Raw genomic sequence first — 21,262 nt, forward strand, 5'->3', positions numbered from 1 at the left:
TTTGAGAAATCTGAAGAGTCCTGAAGATGGCTGCCAATGGCCCCACTGAGACCTAGATCTCATGGGTTCAAAGCTCAGTCATTTTCAAAGCAACAGCAGTTCTCTTCGTAATCATAACTCATATTTATTGAGCGTCTTCAAGTGCCAAGTTAGTGTTTATACATTGGCATATATTATTTCATTGAATCTCACCATTCCTCTTTAAGTTAGCTAATGTTATACCAATTTTACAGTTAGGAAAACAGAAGAGCCAGAGAGTTTAAATAACTTGTTCAAGCCCACAGTTAAAAAGTCACCAACCCGGGTAGTATCACCCTTGTGTGTCCCTTCTTGGCAACCATACGGCAGCTTTTCTGATGGCTTCTCTGTCTCCACTCCCCCAGGGACCTGGAGTTCAAGTACTGTTAGGGTTTGAAGATCCAGGAATTTATGGTGGAAGAAGAGGGTCACCTTTGACAGGAAGGTGTAAGGCCCTGGGTACTGCCAGGTCACCATCAGAAGGTGACAGGGAAGGAAATTGAGTCATATGATAACATGGCCACAAGTGTGAATTTTGGAGTCAAACAGACTTCTTTTTATATTCATTCTCCATGGGTGTGCATGCAGCCTGTACATTTATACCTTTAGGGTTGTTATGGCAACAAGAAAAACAATGCCTGCTGTGGACCGGGCTGCCTAATAACCTTGTAGTTTGTGGCAGCCATGACTGTTACCAGCAGTTTCAGCACTTGGTTCTCACCAACACCATCTCTGAGGTTGAATGGAAGTCGAATGAGGGGCACTGAACTAGATCTTGGGGCTGGGGCCTGGTCACATAGGCAGCCTCTGCTTGGAACATGACACTGCTACAAACTCCCAGAGGAAAGACAAGTGTTTGGGCTCTGTGGCATGATTTATACAGTTTAGGAAGCTTCCACCTGTGCCAAGAAACCCTAGAGTATCCCTTATCCCTTCCTATAATATTTTCAGGGTCTTTGCTCTTACCACGAGGTCTGTGATCCATTTGGAGTTGATGCTGGTGCAGAGGGATATATAAGGATCTAACTTCAGTTTTCTACATGTGTACAGCCAATTCTGCCAACACCATTTGTTGAAGAGGCTGTCTATCTTCATTTGATGAATTTGGCTCCCTTATCAAAGATTAGGTGACCATAGGTCTTTCAACAGACATCTTTAAGGAGAGTGGTCTCAGGCCTACTATTGTTAACTTTTTTTTCTTTTTTTCACAGTAGAATCTGTAGAAAGTAGTTTTCTTTGTAACCACCAAGAGAAAAGTAGTTCATAGTTACTCATTGTCCCTGTGTGCCTGGCTCTGGTTGTATGTGCGTAGAACTTAACACCTTATGTAACACCTCACCCACACAAGTCCACAATGAAGTTACTGTTGTCATCATCACTGTGTCAGATGTGGGGTGTGAGGCCAGCCGAGATTAAACAGCATCCCCAGATAATCACAGTTGCATCATGGGAAAAGGACATCTCCCCACAAGTATGGCCCCTAACTCTTTCTATTCTATTTCCTTACAGCCCTAGCCACTAGTCTTACATACATGCTAACAACTTTATGTAGAGATGGCTGTTAGAATCCATGTTGCATCCATGTTGCTCAGGAGAGTTCATTCATCCATATCACTGCCAACAGTGTCTGTTAGGAGCTTTTCCTATCTTTCCCTTCCCTTTTCTGGGCTTGGCCTTCTGTCTGAGTCCTTCGGAGAGATGGTAAATGGTCAAAAGGAAATAATTTATTCTAGGAGCTGAGCACAAAAACTCTCCCTGAATTTCATCACATAGAGATAGAAGAAGTGGCTGGGTTGTAATTCAGTATATGAAACTTAGAAGCTGTCTTCATCCTTTTTTTTTCTTTTGTTACCAAAACAGCAGATGTGACATTTCTTTGATGGAGGAAAAAAGAAAGAAGAAAGAAAGGAGCCACCGTTGGTTCTCAGTACTTTTAGAAAAATCTATTCACTTAAATTCAGCTTGCTTTCCATGTGTAGTGGTTACACTCCAAGGAAATTCTTAGAATGGAGTCAAAGGGATAAATAGAGAGGTGGTAAAATTGCTTCTCCTTGGAAGATGTGTGTTGTATGCATGTAGTGGTGGAATTTGAGAGTGGGAGATACAGGCACAGGTAGACAGTGTAAGACTTGGAATAAATTATCTCCATAAGACAAACAGCTAATCAATCAGGTCTCGTTCATAAATTATCTCCATAAGACAAACAGCTAATCAATCAGGTCTCGTTCATCATTTTTATTATGTTTCCAACTCCTGCAGTATATTGACCCTAGTAAAGGCTTAGCAAGTGCTCTCCAGCAAGGATCAAGAATTAGAATTCATTAATAAGTAAAGTGATGAACAAGGCCTGGCAATTTATAGAAGCAGAACTATTTGTGGTTTTGTCCATTTAATTATTATCTTACCTATATGCAGATATATGTGGGAGGTGTATGTATTTCTTTCATTTGAAGACTTTATTCAGGTTATTATATTCACCCCATAAGCTATCCAATATCAGAGATGGTCTAATATTTGATTGTCTAGAAGAATCATAGGCACTGGGCAGACACGTCTGTCTTTCCCTATTACAAAGATTTGAGTTCCACAAGCTGATGCTTCTGAGAGGATTTGTTTATAATATAAAAGCGCTTTTATCCAGAAAGTTGTGCTTCTCTACATTTCATATTTCTTTTCAAGAACTTTCTGGTGCAATATTGGAGTTGAAATCAAGGCCTTATGCCTGCTAGACAGGTGCTTACCACCCCTATTGGAAACCAGTACTATGTTTGAACTTAATACCTTACTGTTACTAAGCAGACACTACCATGTGAGTCTGCTTCCAGACCTCTAGGATTAGTTTATAAACATAGAAGTAAATATTTTGGATAGTATTCAATTGTACACAAGGTATTAGCTGAAATACAGTAGATTTCAGGGAGAAGTCAAACAGTGTAATTTCATAGAAAGGCTTAATCAAAGTTCAGCAAAGATAAATACCAGGAAACAGATACTTGAAAGGAGTAAGATGGGTCAGGGGAAGTGGGGAAGAGGGGAACGAAGAGAAGCAGAGGGAGGATGCAGTCCAAAACCTAATGTATATCCTACAAAATTAAGAAAAGTGAGGGAAGATGAGGCTTGGGACGGATAGGAGGGAACGTTGGATCAAGATAACAATACTCGCTAGGAAATGGACTCATCACCTTGCTCATGTAACTGTAACCCCTCTGTACAGTATCTTTACAATAAATATATATTTTTTAAAAGATGCATTATATCATGAACTGTTTTATTGAATGGCAACTCCTTCATACAACTAAAGATAATACAAATATTTTTTAAACACTGACTGTAATGAGGGGAAAATATCTCTGGTAGTAAATTCATTATTTGTTACTCCTGATTATTGCCTTGTAACATGTAATGATCTATACAATGGAAGCAGACCCAGTTTTTGGGACCCATGTGTTAGGAATCTGTAATCCATCACTATTGCCAGCAAGGGAAAGAAAGAACTGATCTCAGTTGTGGGCCAAACAGTGAGAATGTGGACTGTATTCCAGGACGTGCCGCTGGAGTTAATATCAAATAGTGATGGTGCCTCAGGGCAAACGGGAACCTTCAAAAGCATAAATTTTCTATAAGGACTTTGCTAACCATGAGATCACTCATCATGCTGTCTTGTCACTTCTTTCAGAGCAATGTTTGACTACGACAAGAGCAAGGACAGTGGGCTGCCAAGTCAAGGACTTAGTTTTAAGTATGGAGATATTCTCCACGTCATTAATGCCTCCGACGATGAGTGGTGGCAAGCCAGGAGAGTCACACTGGAGGGAGACAGTGAAGAGATGGGTGTCATCCCCAGCAAACGGCGGTAAGAATGCCTGTGGTGTATGGCTGTGTTTGCTTCTTAGCTAGCTGGCGTGGAAGTGAAGGATGCTGGGAGAAACTTCACAAAATAACTATTCAAGGAGCATCAACCGTCTGGAGGGTAATTGTCAGTGGTGACAGGTGATGTGAATAAGAATTTGTCATTCTGCTTGTGTTAAGCTTTTACCAAACTTGGCGACAGTAGCAAGGCATAGAAGAAAAAGATTCTAAAACTTCCCTCAGCAACCTCATATGCCTGGTTCTGCTCATCAGTCATCCTTACTGCTGATTGCATACTCAAGTGAGTTTATTCCAGGGGTTTTCCATTTTTGAATGCATTTATAGAAAGGCAAAATGGAAGCCAAATTAAATAGTTGATTTGCTAAGCTAAGGCCCTGGCCATGTCCTACTTTCAAAATGGATGAAAATTTCCATCCCAAATTCGGGTGTGTAGGATCTGAGCTGTCATATAGGAGCTTGGTATGTTTTCCTGTCTTCACACGGTCCCCATTAGTCGTTCAGATAGCACTATGTGAGTGCCTTCTATGTCATAGCATCAAGCCTTGTGTCATCCAAACATTTCTTCAGTTCTCATTTGAAAATCACAAGTATTCTTCAGCAATGACTAGCGCCTTCATTTCTGCTCACAGCATCTAAGCCTCCTCACCAGATTCACTTTCTTCCCCACAAATATAATTTTGACAGGAAGATGTTGTCCATGAAGCAGAAATTGACTTTCTGCTAGAAAACAGATGTACTACACAATCTTGCTTATCCAAAACAGTCTTCAACTTATCCCTAGCCACTGGCTTCTTGAGAGCTCCCATCTGGGACTCCAGACCCAAACACCTTTATAAAAAAAAATCCCTTGTGTGAAGCTGAGTATTCAGGTGACCTTCCATACAAAGGGATAGAGGGATGAAGAAAAACTGTAGTGGAAACGTGTAAATTATGTCCCAAAGATAACTATGATACAACTGCAGTGCATAAAAAGAAGCTTGGTCGGGGCTGGGAAGGTGGCCCAGTGGTAGAGTGCTTGCCTTGTATGCATGAGGCCCTGGGTTCGATTCCTCAGCACCACATAAGCAAAAAGCCGGAAGTGGCGCTGTGGCTCAAGTGGTAGAGCGCTAGCCTTGAGCTGAAGAGCTGAGGGACAGCGCCCAGGCCCAGAGTTCAGGCCCAACAACTGGACCCAAAAAAAAAAAAAAAAAAGAAGCTTGGTCTCCATCAACCTCTGCCTAACACAGCTGGGGACTGGTGTGGCAGGAGGGTTAGAAGCAGGTACCACACAGATGGGGAGGGATGGTGGGACAGGAAGCAGGTCTGGCTGTTTACCAGCTCTCTCTATCTTCAATGAGATGTCACAGTTGAACTGGCTGAAACTCCAAGAAGCCTTTTCATCACTAGGTTTTGCCTAGGGACCTCCCATTTACATGTATTTTTCTGGGTCTCTTTAAACCTCTGCTCTCCTAATTGCCTTAGTACTTAGTACTTAGGTCAGTCTGACTTTGCATTATAGCTTATAGTGTTAAGGTTTGGGGGTTGTTGTTTTTGAAGGTTTAGATATTCAAAGCAGTGCTTCTTAGTTTATTTATATTGTTTATCCATTTCACCTCCTTCAGATTTAAAAATGTCAAGACCACATGCATTTTGAGTTGTTCTGATTGAACTAATCAGTTGACTGAGACGCTATTGTGTAGAAGAAGGGGCCACCTTGTTGATATGGCCCCACAGGTCAAAGTGGGATAGAGGAAAGAAAGCAATGCCCAAAATAAATTTCAGCTCACTGGTAGTAAAGAAATTCTTCTGCTAGTTGAAATCCTTCTACTGTCTATACATGGCATGGGAAGTCTGGGAAAATAGCAAAGGAATTGAAACTTTGAATGGGAAATATCACTATATGATATTTTAGACCCTTTTTAACCCTCAGGTTCTGTGATTGTGACCAATTAGTCATTCATTTGTCCACTTGCTTATCATTTTTGCCCTGAGAAACACTTTCAGTGCTATTCTTCCTAAAAGGATGATTTCCTACCTGCTAGGGCTATTCTTGAAGTGGCTATTATGATTCACTTCATCTTAACAACCATACTAGAAGCTGGGCACTGGTGGCTCATGCCTGTAATCTTAACTACTCAGGAGGCTGAGTTCTGAGGTTCATGGTTGGAAGCCAATCTAAACAAAAAGTGCACGATACTTTTATTTTCAATTAACCACCAAAAAGCCAGAAGTGGAGCTGTGGTAGAAGCACTAGCCTTGAGCAACAAAAGCTTGGGGACAGGGCTCAGGCCCTGAATTCAAACCACAACTGGCGCACACCCACACACAAAACAGATATACTACAGCTTACCTGGAGAACAACTTTGTTCAGTATCTACAATATTGATATTTTTATTTGTATTCCATTTTATGAAGAGAATAGTTCTTCCCCTGAAAAATATGTTAATTTGACACAAATAAAATATACTTGTTTATTTCAATATGCATTTATATCTTATATAAAAATCCATAGCTATAGCCTAGCCACAATGGCTCACGCCTGTAATCCTAGATACTTAGGAGACTGAGATTTAAAAACTGTGGTTCAAAGCAACCCAGGCTGGAAAGTCTGTGAGACTCTTAATCTCCAATAAACCATGCAAATACCAGAAATGGAGCTAAGGCTCAAAGTGGTAGTGCTAGCCTTGAGCACAAAAGCTCAAGAACAGTACCCAGTCCCTGAGTTCAGGCCCCAAGACACACATACTTTCTCTCTCTCTCTCTCTCTCTCTCTCTCTCTCTCTCTCTCTCTCTCTCTCTCTCTCTCTCACACACACACACACACACACACACACAAATTATAGCTATCAGTAAGTTTCTGCTTAGGGTTTTAGTTATTTCAAACACATTGCTTTTATTGATTTGTACAGATTTGGAAATAATTTATAATTGTAAAAAGGGAAGAATTTCAGGGAAAAATACAAGAAAGTAAGAACCAATTGTATTCCTATCTCACAAAGAATTGTTATATATGAATTTTAATACAATTTAAAAACTAAATACATTTATTAAATTAGATATTTTAATTCCTAATTTCTTTTTAACCTATCTCTTAAGTATAGTATATAAATTGATGCTGGCCTGGAACTATCTCATAATGGATAACATCCATGTATTGCTTTACCTTTATTATTATTAATAATAATAATGTTTTTCTATTATGAAAATACCGTACAGAGGCGTTACATGAGCAACGTAATAAGTACACTTCTTATCAAGCATTGTTGCCTCCTCCTTTGTTTCCCTTACTATCCCTGCCCTCCCATCTCCTTCCCCCTCCAGTTGTAAATTTCATTTTTCCACATAACATCTTGTACATCTCACTGTTGCAATGGGTCCCCCTGTATCCCTATTTAAACAATTTGTTTAAAATGGATAACATCCATGTATTGTTTTACCTTTTTTTTTTTTTTTGGTCAGTCGTGGGGCCTAAATTTTGGGCCTGGGCACTGTCCCTGCACTCTTCAGCTCAAGGCTAGCACTCTACCACTTGAGCCACAGCACCACTTCCGGCTTTTTCTGCTTATTGGTGCTGAGGAATCAAACCCAGAGGTTCATGCATGCAAGGCAAGCACTCTACCACTGAGCCACCTTCCCAGCCCCTGTATTGCTTTACCTTTTACAAAAATATTTCTGTGCTGATGTTTCATCAGCACGAAGCTATAAAATAAAAACTCTGTTGTCATTTTCCTCATCCTTTTTTTGAGGATGGTGAATGCATTTGAGGAATCAAATTCTCCCATAACATGTTACCGCTTTTAAGCCCTTTACTGTTATTCAGTTATTTAAACCTCATTTAAACCCTGTGAGTAGGATGTTAGTTTTTAAATGAAGAAGTTGAAGCCCAGAGAGTTTTTTTGATTTGCTTGAAATTGCTCATCTAGTAAATGGCAGAACTGGGACTGGAATTCAGGCTACAGAATTGCTCTTGATTCAGGCAATCCTGCCTCCCAACAATACTAAAAGGAGAGCTGACAAAAGCTAATTCAGCAAGTATTATTGGGGTATGTCAGGGTATATAATCATAGGCACCTGCTGGGCCCAACCTGGTCCATGATTGCGGGCTCAGCAGGTGCCTGTGGCACAGATACCCTGTGAGTAGCCATAAAGCTCCATTATAAAGGTAAAAGAGCAGTGGATGGAAGGATATATTCTATCTGATGATCTCACTGACTACATTACATAGTCTGTTTTTGTTGCTATAACTGAATACCAGAAATTGGGTCACTGATTACGTCTAGAGGTTCATTTGCTCCTGGTTCTGGAGAATGGGAAGGTCCCAGTTGCAGAGCCACATCTAGTAAAGGTCTCGTTTGTAGGGACTGCAGAATCCTGAGGCTTTGAAGGATGTTACTGACAGGTAGGGGCAGAAGAGAGGTAGAGCTAAATAGGCTTCTGTAACAGACGCACCCTCACAATAACACAGCAGTCTGTAGATGATTAAATAGATGAATCCTGTCATCAGGGTAGGGCCCTCATAACTCACTTATGCCTTGGCGCTTCTGCCTGGTCCCACCTCTTCCAACCTCATTCACATTTCATTCTGAGTTTGGATGGGCACATTAACTCTACCACTCTGTATTGTGCCAGATGCTTTCAATACCTGATTTCAATTTAATTTTCAGAAAAGATCCATAAGGAAAGTGAGAGCCAGTACTCAATAGCTTGCCTTGGGATCACAGCCAGCCACAGGCTCAGCCAATGTCTTTCTGGGAATAAGACTAGATGTCTTTAAAAGCTATGTACATATGACCAGATAAGACGATGTTAAGTGAAGTGAACCCCAAGATAGGGACACAAGTGGTTTTTTTTCTCTCTTGTTATTGTTTTTGTTGTTGTTGTTTAGCTTTATTTTTATTGTGAAAATACTGTACAGAGGGGTTACAATTACATGGGCAAGATAATGAGTACATTTCTTTGTTTTTTTTGGGGGGGGGGTCTGGTTGTGGGGCCTGAACTTGGGGTCTGGGCGCTATCCCTTAGCTCTTCAGCTCAAGGCTAGCACTCTACCACTTGAGCCACAGCGCCACTTCCGGCTTTTTTCTTTTTGCTTATGTGGTGCTGGGGAATCGAACCCAGGGCTTTGAGCATGCAAGGCAAGCGCTCTACCACTGAGCCACCTTCCCAGCCCATGAGTACATTTCTTATCAAGCATTGTCACCTCCTCCTTTGTTTCCCCTTCCCATCCTCCCCCCATCCCCCCCATATCCTCCTCTCTCCCTCCACCAAAATTGTATGGATCCATTGCAACAATGAGATATACAAGTCGTTAAGTGGAAAAACGAACTTTACAACTTTACAATCTTGTTATTGTTTCTAATGTATTTATAATGTACCATGTGACCTTTTTGTTTCTTTGTATGTTCCTCCTCCATGGTATAACCTGTTTTCACTGTATTTGATGTCAGTGCCCTGCATCTTGTATATACACTTCTCTAATTTGGGGAGGGGAAGGGAAAAAGGAAAATGCTTAAATAGGAATACAGGTTGACCCATTGTAACAATGAGATGTACAAGACACTATGTTGAAAAATTAACTTTACAATTTAGCCTGGGGTGGGGGGAGTATAATTGTGGAGGTGGGAGGGAAGGGATGGTAGGGGAAAAACAAAGGAGGAGGCAACAATGCTTGATAGGAAATGTACTCATTACCTTGCTCAAGTAACTGTAACCCCTCTGTAAAGTATTTTTACAATAAAAATGTATTAAAAATTACATATATAGAGAGAATATATATATATATATATATATATATATATATATATATATATAGAGAGAGAGAGAGAGAGAGAGAGAGAGAGAGAGAGAGAGAGACTAGATGTCTTTCCACTACATCTGGAGCAGTACTCTTAAGAGCACTCACCAGTTATGGAAACAGTACCAGAGAATCTGATTAGCCTGCAAAAGTTACACTGGCAGCAGAGACTGAGGCCAGGATTCAAGCATTCATCTTTCTCGTATCTCTATCAGCAACTGCAAAGGTCTGGACTCTTCTCCTCCTACTGGCTCCCGGATCTGATGGTCCACTTTGGGGGACTCCCCTCAGAGGAAAACAGCCCTTGTCTTGGTCACACCTGGCATGGAGGGGTAACAATGGAAGTGAGAACCTAAAGCAGGGCACCGTTTCCAAGGTGAAAATTGCAAACAAGGATGGCAAGTGATATCGGAAGCAGTTGTAGCACAGTTGTCTTAGCCGCGTATCACATGCTGATCCTGACTCTGTGAGACTCTGTACTAAATGGTTGTCTTATATTACCTCATTTTACATCCAGCATAATTTTCCAAAGCATGTTATTATTCTAATTCTACTAGCATGAAAACTGAGATCCTAAAAGGCAGAAGGACCTCCCTCAGTCACAGAACCTAGCAAATGGCAGACGCAGGCTTGTATGATTTCAAACTCTGGGCTCATAACATGGGATCCCTGTTCCTTTTGATTATAGTTGATGAGTAGCCAAACTAAGATGTCTCCCACAGTCTCTTCATCCAGGTGTCTTCACTGTTCCATAGTGACTGACTACCTGGGTGGTCAGATGACAGCCTGTGTCTTACATAAGAATTTGTCACTTACCTTTCACAGCAAGCCTGTGACTACCAAGGTGGATGATATTTCTGTTTTCCCTCCCACAGGGCCTGCAGCACAGAGGCAAACTCTGCGGAACCAATTATGTTCCCCTGTCCCGGCCTCCAAGCCTGACCCACTATGGGATTGGCTGGAACCTGAACACACCAGATGGGAGATAGGGGAAAAGGGTGAGGGAGACAGTTGGGCTCATTCAAGTGTGAGCACTGGGTGCTTTCTGGAGATACTAGGTGTCCAAGTTCATTGCTCTAATTTTACCATCCACTTTGTATTTAGTATTTTGGTCAGGAATGAGACTAGGGTGGGAAGGATTATTTCTGCTCAAACAATTTAATTAATTGCTTGTGTCTAAGTGGGAGAGGAAAAGTATAGCAGGCTTTCCCACTGGAATTGAGTCAGTGAATATCTACCTTTCCTTTCTTTTCTTTGTGTGTGTGTGTGTGTGTGTGTGTGTGTGTGTGTGTGTGTGTGTGTGTGTGTGTGTGTGTGTGTGTGTGTGTGTGTGTGCATCCATGCGCCAGGACAGTGCCTTGAATTAAGGGTCTTTAACTCTAGCTTAGCTTTTTCTGTTCAGGGATGGTGTTCAGAAACTACCACCATCATTTCTTTAACAAAAGCATTTGGCTTTTAAGATCTATTTTTGCCAAAGGGGCCTCATTGAGACACTACTTTTCTTATTAAAAAGTTGTGAGATGGAGAATAACTTGTGTACACATGCACATGCACATGCTAGTCCCAGGGCTTGAACTTGGAGCTTTACTGCTGTCTTTGAGCTTTATTGCTCGAGTCTAGAGCTCTACCACTTGAGCCACAGCTCAACTTCTGGCTTTTTCGTAGTTATTTGGAGATAAGAGTCTTGTGAACTTTTCTGCTGAGTCTGGCAGTTTTTTTCCTAATACCTGTTTGAAAAGGAATAACCATTCACAGAAAATAGTACATAAATATCTGTATATGCAGCTGTATGCATGCCTAATGTTGTTCTTGTTAAACCTTATGATTTAAATGATGAACCTCTAAAATTGATCTAACAGGGATATTTCCTTTTTTAATTTGCATATATTAGTTGTACAAAGTAGGGGGCAGTTTCCACTGGGACATTACCATTCATACAGGCAATGAATCCTATTCCTCTCCCCTCCTCAGTAACTTTCTCCTCCTTATTCCCTTCCTCCTCCTTCCAATTTCAACAGGTGTCATTGTTCTATGTTCATACATGCAAACAAAGTCCTTTGACCAGGGTCATCTTCATTCACGCTCTCTGATAGCCCTCCCACTGACAGTGTGGTGCTCCCCAGAGCAGACTTCATTTACTTCCCTGTCATTCCTTTTTCTCTTGTGCTCTAATTGTATCCAGGGACAGTGTTTCAGGTCACATACTATGATCAGAATAGCCCTCTCTATTGCTTCCTCTTTCCATGCCCACAGGCCCCTGTTGACCCATACCTTCCATTGAGATTCTTTATGCCATCTTCACACATAGTTATGACATTTCAGGAGTATTCACCCTCCATCTTGCTTTTTTTTGATATCTCTCAAGAAAACCGAAAAGGATAACCCTAGAAACCAGGGAACAAACTTAGAAAGCTAAATCTAGATAGTTCTTTTAAACTATTCCAACTATTCAGACTCAGGTATGAATACTGAATTCAGTCATATGTATGTTTGGGGATTCATACAGAATTTATTCGCTTCCTCTGGTCAAGTAACCATGGATTGTCCACGTGCCATGGTGATTTTGACAGTATGGAATAAACCAGTACATCCTATCATTAGCTTAATTAATACAAAGAAGTCAGAATAAAATTAGTGCCCTACCAACAGTTTTAGAAGAATCTGAAGAGATGAATATGAATAATTTGCACATAGATGCAAACTGGGAAAAGCTGAAGAAGCTCAGAGCAGGCCTTTTCTCAGGGAACAGCTTTACACTTGGCACCTTCTCATTGCTGAAGTCTTTCTTTCTCTCCTCCCAACTGTTGTACGTTAGGTGCAAGAAGAGACTCGATGGAACATATTGCTTTAATATTGGAGGTTAGATGTGAAACATTTTGTTCAGCTGCTTCCACTCAATTATTCTAGTCTCATACTGCAATAAATATATTCTGAAACTTCACTCTGTAACTATAGAAACCCTGATCTTCACTGTGTTTCAGTTGGAAACACAAAAGAACTCTGTTAGAAAGGAGTATGCAGCTAATTATTGATCTATGAATAACTTAGGCTTCATAAACCATTAAGTTTCTATAGGTTTAGGGATTTTTTCTCTCTCTCTCTTTTCTGTCCTCAGAAATAAAAACTCAAAATTAACACTAGCCATATGTAAGCCAAGTCATGTTAAAACAATTAACAGAAAAGCATTTTTATTCAACAATTGTTTATTGAGGACTTATGTGTAAACTATTGACTGATATCTAGCCTTGCCCTCAAGAAACTTTAGATGGGCAATGCCAAAACAAAATAAACTGGAGAAAATGAAGATATTAAATTAAATGCCATTGTGACTCAGAAGGGAAGTCCATGTCTAACTGGAAGGACTGGGGAAAATCAGGGAAATAGGTCCTTTTTTTTCCTTTTTCTTTTTAAACCATGGCCTTAAAATAAATGTATAGATGCTACCAATTTTATCCTCCTGGATTTTCTCAAACCCAACTCTCTCCTCCACTCCTTACCATTGTCCATCATCTATTGCATGGATTATGCTCACAGTTTCTAAGTAGGCCCTAGCTTCTTCCCATTCCCTTCACAGATCTGTCTTCCAGCTGCACTAGGCTTATTATTTAAAATGCTCATTTGCTTGTGTCACTTCCTTGCCTTATATCCTTCAACAACGCATCAAGATTCTTCTAGGAAAAGGGCTGAGTCTTTGAGGTGGCTCACTCCCCTTTAGGAAGGATCCACGATCTTGTTCACCTCACCTCACCTCTGCAGGCTCCCGGCTTGAGCATGTCACAGCTCAGCACTGTTGGTCATCTATGCAGACTCCCTCAACACATTTCCTAACTGACCAGCTCTCTCCCATCCTTCCAGCCTCACATAAACGGACATCTCCTCCAAGGAGCCTACTCGGATCACTGCTGTATACTCCCATTTTATCCCTCCCAACAAGATACATATATCCTCACTGGTATCAGACTTCTTGCAGGCCAGTCACAGCCTTTCGTTTACATCTCTATGCTTATCAAGAGCACTTTGCCGTGATGCTTTTAAACATTTCTTTGTTCCCCAGTCCTGACTTTGATACCTGGAAGGCACTCACTGAAGTTTTTTGTGAATGAGTGAAGCAGTGTGTGAAATGATGAATCTGCAGCGTGGCAGAGGACTTGAGGCTCCTAGATGGAATGTTGGGATTATGTATGACATGGTTGCTTATCGAATGAAGTCATATGAACTACTGTTCTTGAGAAGGAAGGGGAGGAAGTGCTTGTTTCGTCTCCACTTCATTTGTTGGTTTCTATGATTTCTTGAAATAGATTTTGATTGATTTAAGCACTTTAATAGCAAATGCTGCTCATTTTCTTCCTTTTCTCCTCGCTCCTTTCAATGATTGTAGCTTTCAATACATGTAACAAAAAATTCAAGGGCTATATTAGAAGCTTAAAGATAGTACACCAAAATTTTTATGCTAAAAATCAAAGAAGAAAAACAGTTTCACTTTATTTCAAGCTATAAGGATAGGTGGAAGACTTTGTGAATGCCTTGTCAGATAACAGACCTTTTATTTTCCATTTTCTTTAGGGTGGAAAGAAAAGAGCGTGCCCGATTGAAGACAGTGAAGTTTAATGCGAAGCCTGGAGTGATTGATTCCAAAGGGGTAGGTACCACATAATGGAAGCAATCAGTTCTCTCAGTTGCCATGGATTCTGTGATGATGAACATTGAGACTTTTAGTAGCGAACAAATTAGGGGCCACTGCACTGTCATAAGTGGATCGCTAAAAGTAATTATGTCATTTCTGATTAAGTAAATTGATTATAAATATGGTAAATATTAGGAGTAAAGCTAGTGGTGAACAGAAACAATGTTAATGAGATGATGTAATGACAACAATGAAGAAGACAGTATGTATGGTTTAAGTGGTTTTAATTTTTATTTCAAATGAATGTTCTAAAAGGTTGGACTCAGCAAAGCTATCTATTGTTACACATTATAAAGAGAGTAATTGTGAACACATACAATGGATCACTTAAGTGAATATATGGATTGTTGTGACAGACATCAAAATTAAAATTCATTTACAATGTACATACATTGAAATAATAGCTTTAATGAGATATAATTTATGTAACTACAACTCACTCAAACTTAGAATTGTACAAACACACCCCAATCAGTTTGAGAGCATTTTATCACTCCATAATGGAACTCTTCATCAACGGACAATTAATTCCATTCTCTGCAACCTCCCACCCCTCCCCATCTCAATCTATTGACAACCACTCATCTAGTTGTTAACAGATTTGACATGGGTATTTAGTATTAATGGACTCATATATTCTGTTGGCTTTTATGACTGTTATCCTACTTTACATAGCATTTTCATGTTGCATTTATGTTGTCCTATTTGTAAGTACTTCATGTATTTCTATAGACATGTAATATCCCATGGTATGGTTATATTACATTTAATATGTCCATTCATCAGTTGGCAGAGGTTTGGGATGCTCACAATGTTTAGCCATTATGGCTAATGTTCCTGTGAATATGTGTGTCTAAGTTTTTATGTGACATCTATTTATTTATACTTCAGTAAAATTGTTGATCCCTGAAACAATATGACTATCCTCAGCATTCTAAAGAGCTGCTAGGGTTTTGGGTTTTTTTTTTTCTGAAGTGGTTGCACAATTTCACATTTCAAACCAAGCAACGTATGAGCATTCTAATTTCTTTACATCCTCACTGACAGACACTTATAACAATTTTACTTTATCCATCTTACTTGGTATCTCATTGCAGTTTTGATTTGCATTTTTCTAATGATTATTGACGTTGAACATCTTGTGCTTGGTAGTGTATTCTCCTTGGGAAATGTTTACTCTGATATTTTAACCATCCTTTGTCTTGCTTTTGATCTTTTTTAATATACTTTTATTGTTATTAAAGTGTTATACAGAGAGGTTGCCATTTCATTAATCAGGTAATAAGTAACTTTCTTTTTTGGACAATATAGGTTTTTGATCTTAAGGATCAAGAATTCACTCTTTTACTATTAAGTATGAATGTTAGCTATAGCTCAGACAGCTTTTTGATCTCTTAAAGAGGCAATATTAGTATCTTATTGCTGTATTAGAGAATAACTTTTTACCTCCTCTCATCCTGTTTTCTCTCATTTCTCTTTTCCTTTTATTTTGCTGCCCTAACAACTGTAGCTTGGTACATGTTGTGTTAAGGTTATAGCTGGCCTTAGCATTCTTCTCCACATAATATTCCAGGTTTCACACTAATTCTTTATGATAGCAGATAAAACTTGTTTTGACATCCCTGATGAATTTCAAAACTTTTATTTTTCTTGTATAACCCCAAGAGCAATAGTGACTTAATGAGCCCAAGACTGATCCTCCTGACTATCTCTCTTGGACTTTGTTTAATGGTTTTACCACATGGCTACTCTCCTCTTTTAATAGGCATCCGGACTTTGTTTAATGGTTTTACCACATGGCTACTCTCCTCTTTTAATAGGCATCCAAGTCCTATCCTAGGATTTATAATTACTTTTTTGTTGCTTTTGTGTCAGTCCTAGGGCTTTGACCCAGGGCCTGGGTGCTTTGTGCTTTTTTGCTCAAGGGTGGTATTCTACCACTTGAACCATAAGCTCCACTTCAGGCTTTTGGGTGGTTAATTGGAGTCTCACATGCCTTGCTGGGTTGACTTCAAACTGCAATCCTCAGATCTCTACCTTCTGAGTAGCTAGGATGATTGCAAGTGTGAGCCACCAGTGCCTCGCTCTAGAATTTATATTCTAATCATTGGTAAATAGCTTATACTTTCTAATACATGCAATTAAAAAACACACCACACAAATTTTGGCCTTACTAAAGATACATCTAATCTGTTATTGATGTTACAATTCTTGGAACTGTCTATATTATACTTTGTGTCCTGTAGAAGTCCTAACTGAATCTGGTTAGTGGTAGATATTTGACATAAACTATCTGATGAATGTAAATAACCTTATAAGTTACTGAAGGCTAGGAATGTCTCAGAGATAGAAACCAAATTGAGATGTCTACTTAGTGTTTCCAGGTACTTTACGGAAAGAATTCAGATGAGAAACAAAGTAACAAAGTAGAAGGAAGTTTAGTCAAGAATGAAAGGGATGATCTTAAAACTGTAATGAAGAAGATTATTATTTAGCCTTAAGGTAGCAAAGGGTGGGGATTTCCAAGAATGGGTTGAGATTTTTTTGAATGCAGTTTGTTCCCCATTTGTGTCCTTGTATAAGGTTTTCAGATAGTTCATGGGGTCACTTGTATGAAGCAATAGCTGTTAAGACTAGTGAGATGGAGACAGGTACTCTCATAAGCAGGGCTGGGCAGGCTGTTTCTATTTGAGCCATCACTTGACTCCTGTTGCAATACAGCTCCATGGTTGCACCTGCCTCCAATCACAGTTTTCCCTCTTTTCCCCTATGCCTATCAAGTCTCTAGCATAACAATCGGGATTGTTCTCTATTTTCTGATTTGCAAGGTGGCTTTCATCACCAGATTTACTTGGGATCGAATTGATAAAAACCAAAGTTTTCCAAATTTCTATAACAAATACATCAACAAGAAGACTCTTCTTATCCAAAAACAGAACGCACAGAGGGCAGTAAGAAGAAAGAGCATTGAAGAAAGGAGGCCTGCAGCTTTCTGAAGAGTTAGGCAAGTGGGGTTAAGAGACTCTACTCACTTTGAGCCAAGGACAAGGACTATAGAAATAGACATCATTGTACAGAGCTCAGGGTCTGGGACCTTGGGGGTAAATTCAGGATAAACTGAACAGGCAGGTTGTTTAGAATGGAAAAGACCAGAGGGTACTTGAAATAGCATTATTAGCTGGCATTTGCAGAGCATTTTGATGTGTCCTGAGGGCTTGGGAGTGATTGCTGGAAGAATCACTGGAAACCTGTGGAGCTAGCTGTGATAAAAGCTGTCCTAGCAGTATGCACAGGAGCTATAGGAATTTAGACTAATGGGCACAGCCATGTCCAAAAAGCACTTTATAGAAGAACTTGGACTGTAATTATCCTATTGGTCCTTGAGTTAGCTCTATAAAATCAGACACAGATTCAAATGACATGGAGTCAGTTAGGTACCTTGTAAGGTCTCAAACCAATTGAAAAGACAAGATTACTCATCTCAGTGAGTTCACAAAGAGACACATAGGTGGGCAAAAGAATAATAGTACAACATTGCCAGAGAAGATCTCTCAAAGTATAGGGAGTGAAGAGTTTTCACTTAAAAAAAAAAATGGGGGCCTCGGCTTCAGGAAGAATAATTTGTCTAAGATGACACCATTTCTAGGTACTCGCATCAGGTTTAAATTCAGATCAGTTTGAGACAGAGCTGGTCTTTCCATTATGTCACTCCTTACTAATGAGGCCTTGAGTAAGAGAATAGAGTTGAAAGAAAAGGGGATATTGGATCAAGATCTAGATGTTTGAATAGGAGTTTTTCCTGCATATTGGAAAGGGCAAGGTCAGGGTACTTAGGCTTGAGGCAGAAGCACTGGTGCCCCCCTGTGGTCACACATGGAGCTGACCAGGAGGGCCAGAAGAGAAATCCAGACTTTTTATCCACAGTCTGTGAAGACCTTCACAAAGGCTGTGTCCACACATACCCATATCAGCGGGCTGTTCTGTCGGCAGCCTGTGTCATTCCAGCCTCCTTAGACCCTAAGCTGCACATGGCCATCGATTAGAACCAACTGCCTGGAGACGGTCTCGAGTCCCCAAAGCTCAATGCTCACAAGCCCTCCTGGGAATGACTCTACATTCCCAATGAGTCTCCATTCAAACAAGCCTCTGGTGAAAACTTAATCACGCCTTAATTCCTTTCATTGTTCTTCCAACTTTTTTCATTACTTTCCTAAGCAATCAGAATGTTACCTTCTTGCCAGGCTTAGGTAACTGCGAAATCTTTAGAGTCAAGCAGTAATACATTCAAAAATCAGTTATTGTGTAGCCGTTCTGGTTGTCATCATTTTACTTTAAGAATTAAAGTGGCCAGGGGCCGGTGGCTCATGCCTGTAGTCATACCTACTCAGGAATCTGAGATCTGAGGATCGTGGTTCAAAGCCAGCCAAGTCCATAAGACTCTTATCTCCAATTAACCACCAGAAAATGGGGAGTGGTGGCTCAAAGTGGTAGAGCACTAGCCTTGAGCTAAAGACCTCAGGGACAGTGCCCACATCCACAGTTCAAGCCCCATGACCAGGGGAAATTTTTAAGTAAAATTACAATATACTGTATTCTTACACTAATAGGAAGAGCTGTTAGCATCCTTATTTTATGTGGTAATGTGTAATTGTGTTTGCCCTTTTTATGTTGTGGCATGAGCCACTGGCACCCTGCTATATACATTTCTTAATTACTACAACAAAACTGAAAAGGAAATCATTTATTTCTCTTTTTGAGCTTAAACTGAAATTTAGGGAAGAACTCAAACTCATATCTGACTTATTCCAAAGTACACTAGACTGTCAAACTTGTGTGTTAAGAAATAGGAAGAAAGAATTCAGTTTGGCTTTGTCAGAAATTAATTTAAATACAAATTTAACTCCTGGAAAGGGAAAGCTAGCTCTTCAATGATGTGCACTGTCCTGGATGACTGTTTCTGGTGAGCCGGTATTGCATGCTTTCTCTACTATACTGGTAAGGCTTAGCTAGCAGCTGGAGAGACAGTGTTGAGAACTAAAGAAGAATCAAGCCTTGGTTGCTGGCCCAGACAAGCAGGTATTCTGGAGGGAAGACAACTCCCTGTAGGAAGGAAGTCATAATACCAAACAAAAGCAGCGGAAAAATTGCTTTTAATATCAAAGGAAAAGGAAAGACTGGCTTGTAAACTGACAGAATTTGAATTGGGCTTAAAGGATTAGTAACATTTATAGGATGTGAAAGAAGGATACAGGATAGGCAGGAAATAAAACATGGTTTACTTTCACTGCAAAGAAGAGTTTATAAACAAAGGACTCAGAACTAAGAAGTTAGACTCCAGGCAGTTTGGATGCCCCAAATTTTCCAACAACCTTGTACTTTATCCTGAAGACAATGACCAAACCAGAACAAGTGATTTTCTCTGAGCTTTCGCCTGAGTGCGTGTCTGGCCTCTGCCCATGTGTCTCTGCATTGTGAGGCCCTTCTCACATCTGTGCCCACAGCTCCTCTTCCAACATGCACTGGCAACCCAGTGCACCCTTCTTAGGGCAGAGGAAAGAGAATGCTCACCAGTGGGTCTCAGAGAGATCAACCTGGCAGCCACGGGAATAGGTTAGAGGAAAAAGAGAATGATGCTGTTAGAGAAAGCGACTACTGCTTTCTGGGTGTGACATTCATAAAATCTGAATTCAAAATGGTGCCAATAGAGAGAATTGGAAACCCGTTGCTAAACAGATGGGAGAGTTAAACCTGTGGTCTCTAATCATAATCTCTTACCTTTTCCAATGCTTCAAGCTCCCTTTAAGAGGAAATGGTTGAAGAGAGTGGAGCAGAGGTGAAGCTCCAGTCGCAGGGTGCCAGTAGTGTCCCCAAACCAAACCCAAACTGGAGGTGGCATTGGCAATCCTGATTGGACTTCACTGATCCTCGGCATTTTCCATCTGGGCACTGATTCCTGCTATGTCATTTACAAATGAAGAAATTGAGAATTAGTTCTCAGACACTCACCAAGAGCTGGTAGCAGTGTCTGCCACTGTCATTTATCAAAAAATAAATAAAACTAAAAAAGCAATTTGACAGTCAGTGTTTTGTTAGCAAGATGGGAATTACATTTGCTTCACTAGTGCAAGTAATGGTGATTGATTTTGTAACAGGTTCAAAAATGACAGTTTGAGGAGTCATTATTGCCCTATGAAAACATGCATGCCACACATGAGCACAACACACACACACACACACACACACACACACACACACACACACACACACACACACACACACACACACACACACACACACACACACACACACACACACACACACTAAATGACCCAGTCCAGAGATTTCCTAGAGTCCTTGTAGACACCCAGGCCAGAGGCATGGAAGGAAAGTCACAGTGCCAACTGCAGGGGATCTCCCTCCAGCAAGGGCAAGTCTTTAAATCCTGAGAAGTTTAAAAGCCAGAGAAGACTTTTCTCAGATTATTTATGATAACTTTCCTACTCCAGGCCCTCAGCCAGGTAACTGCTCTTTCTCCTCCCACTCTGAGTCTTTCCCTGCATTCAGGATAGGTTCTTTTGTTTGTTTTGTTTTGTTTCCACATGTACATTTAACCTTAAAAAGAACAGAGCAGGATGGCTGGGAATCTCAGCATCATAACCCAGCCTAGGTGGAGCCACTAAATCATTATGTTTACCATCCTTATGCTTACGTTATTTACTTATACTTACTATATTATTATACTCCTCTGGAACATGGTAATTATATTTGTCCAGCCTTGAATTTCTCTGCCTACCAAGAACCACCTGAACAGCACACAGACAATTATCTGCTAAAGTAGTACCTATGACATCTCTGTTACTTCTAAATTTTAGTACTTGGGTTTGACCCCAGAGCTTCATTCTTGCTAGGCAGGTATG

The 21,262-nt window shown here is 40.3% G+C and overlaps 1 protein-coding gene across 29 annotated transcripts in view; it reads left to right on the forward strand.

Annotated features, from left to right (window-relative positions):
• Dlg2 (discs large MAGUK scaffold protein 2) overlaps positions 1-21,262 on the forward strand; it is a 2,075,786-nt gene that overhangs the window by 1,989,269 nt on the left and 65,255 nt on the right. For all 29 annotated transcript variants that reach the window (XM_070034861.1, XM_070034862.1, XM_070034867.1 and 26 more), the window contains 2 exons: positions 3,695-3,871; positions 14,225-14,300. In XM_070034861.1, the coding sequence (XP_069890962.1) occupies positions 3,695-3,871; positions 14,225-14,300 (253 nt within the window). The remainder of the gene's footprint in view (positions 1-3,694; positions 3,872-14,224; positions 14,301-21,262) is intronic.

The sequence above is a fragment of the Dipodomys merriami genome, unplaced genomic scaffold, assembly GCF_024711535.1.
Source record: "Dipodomys merriami isolate MVZ:Mamm:240054 unplaced genomic scaffold, mDipMer1.0.p SCAF_25, whole genome shotgun sequence".
NCBI classification, from domain to species: domain Eukaryota; kingdom Metazoa; phylum Chordata; class Mammalia; order Rodentia; family Heteromyidae; genus Dipodomys; species Dipodomys merriami.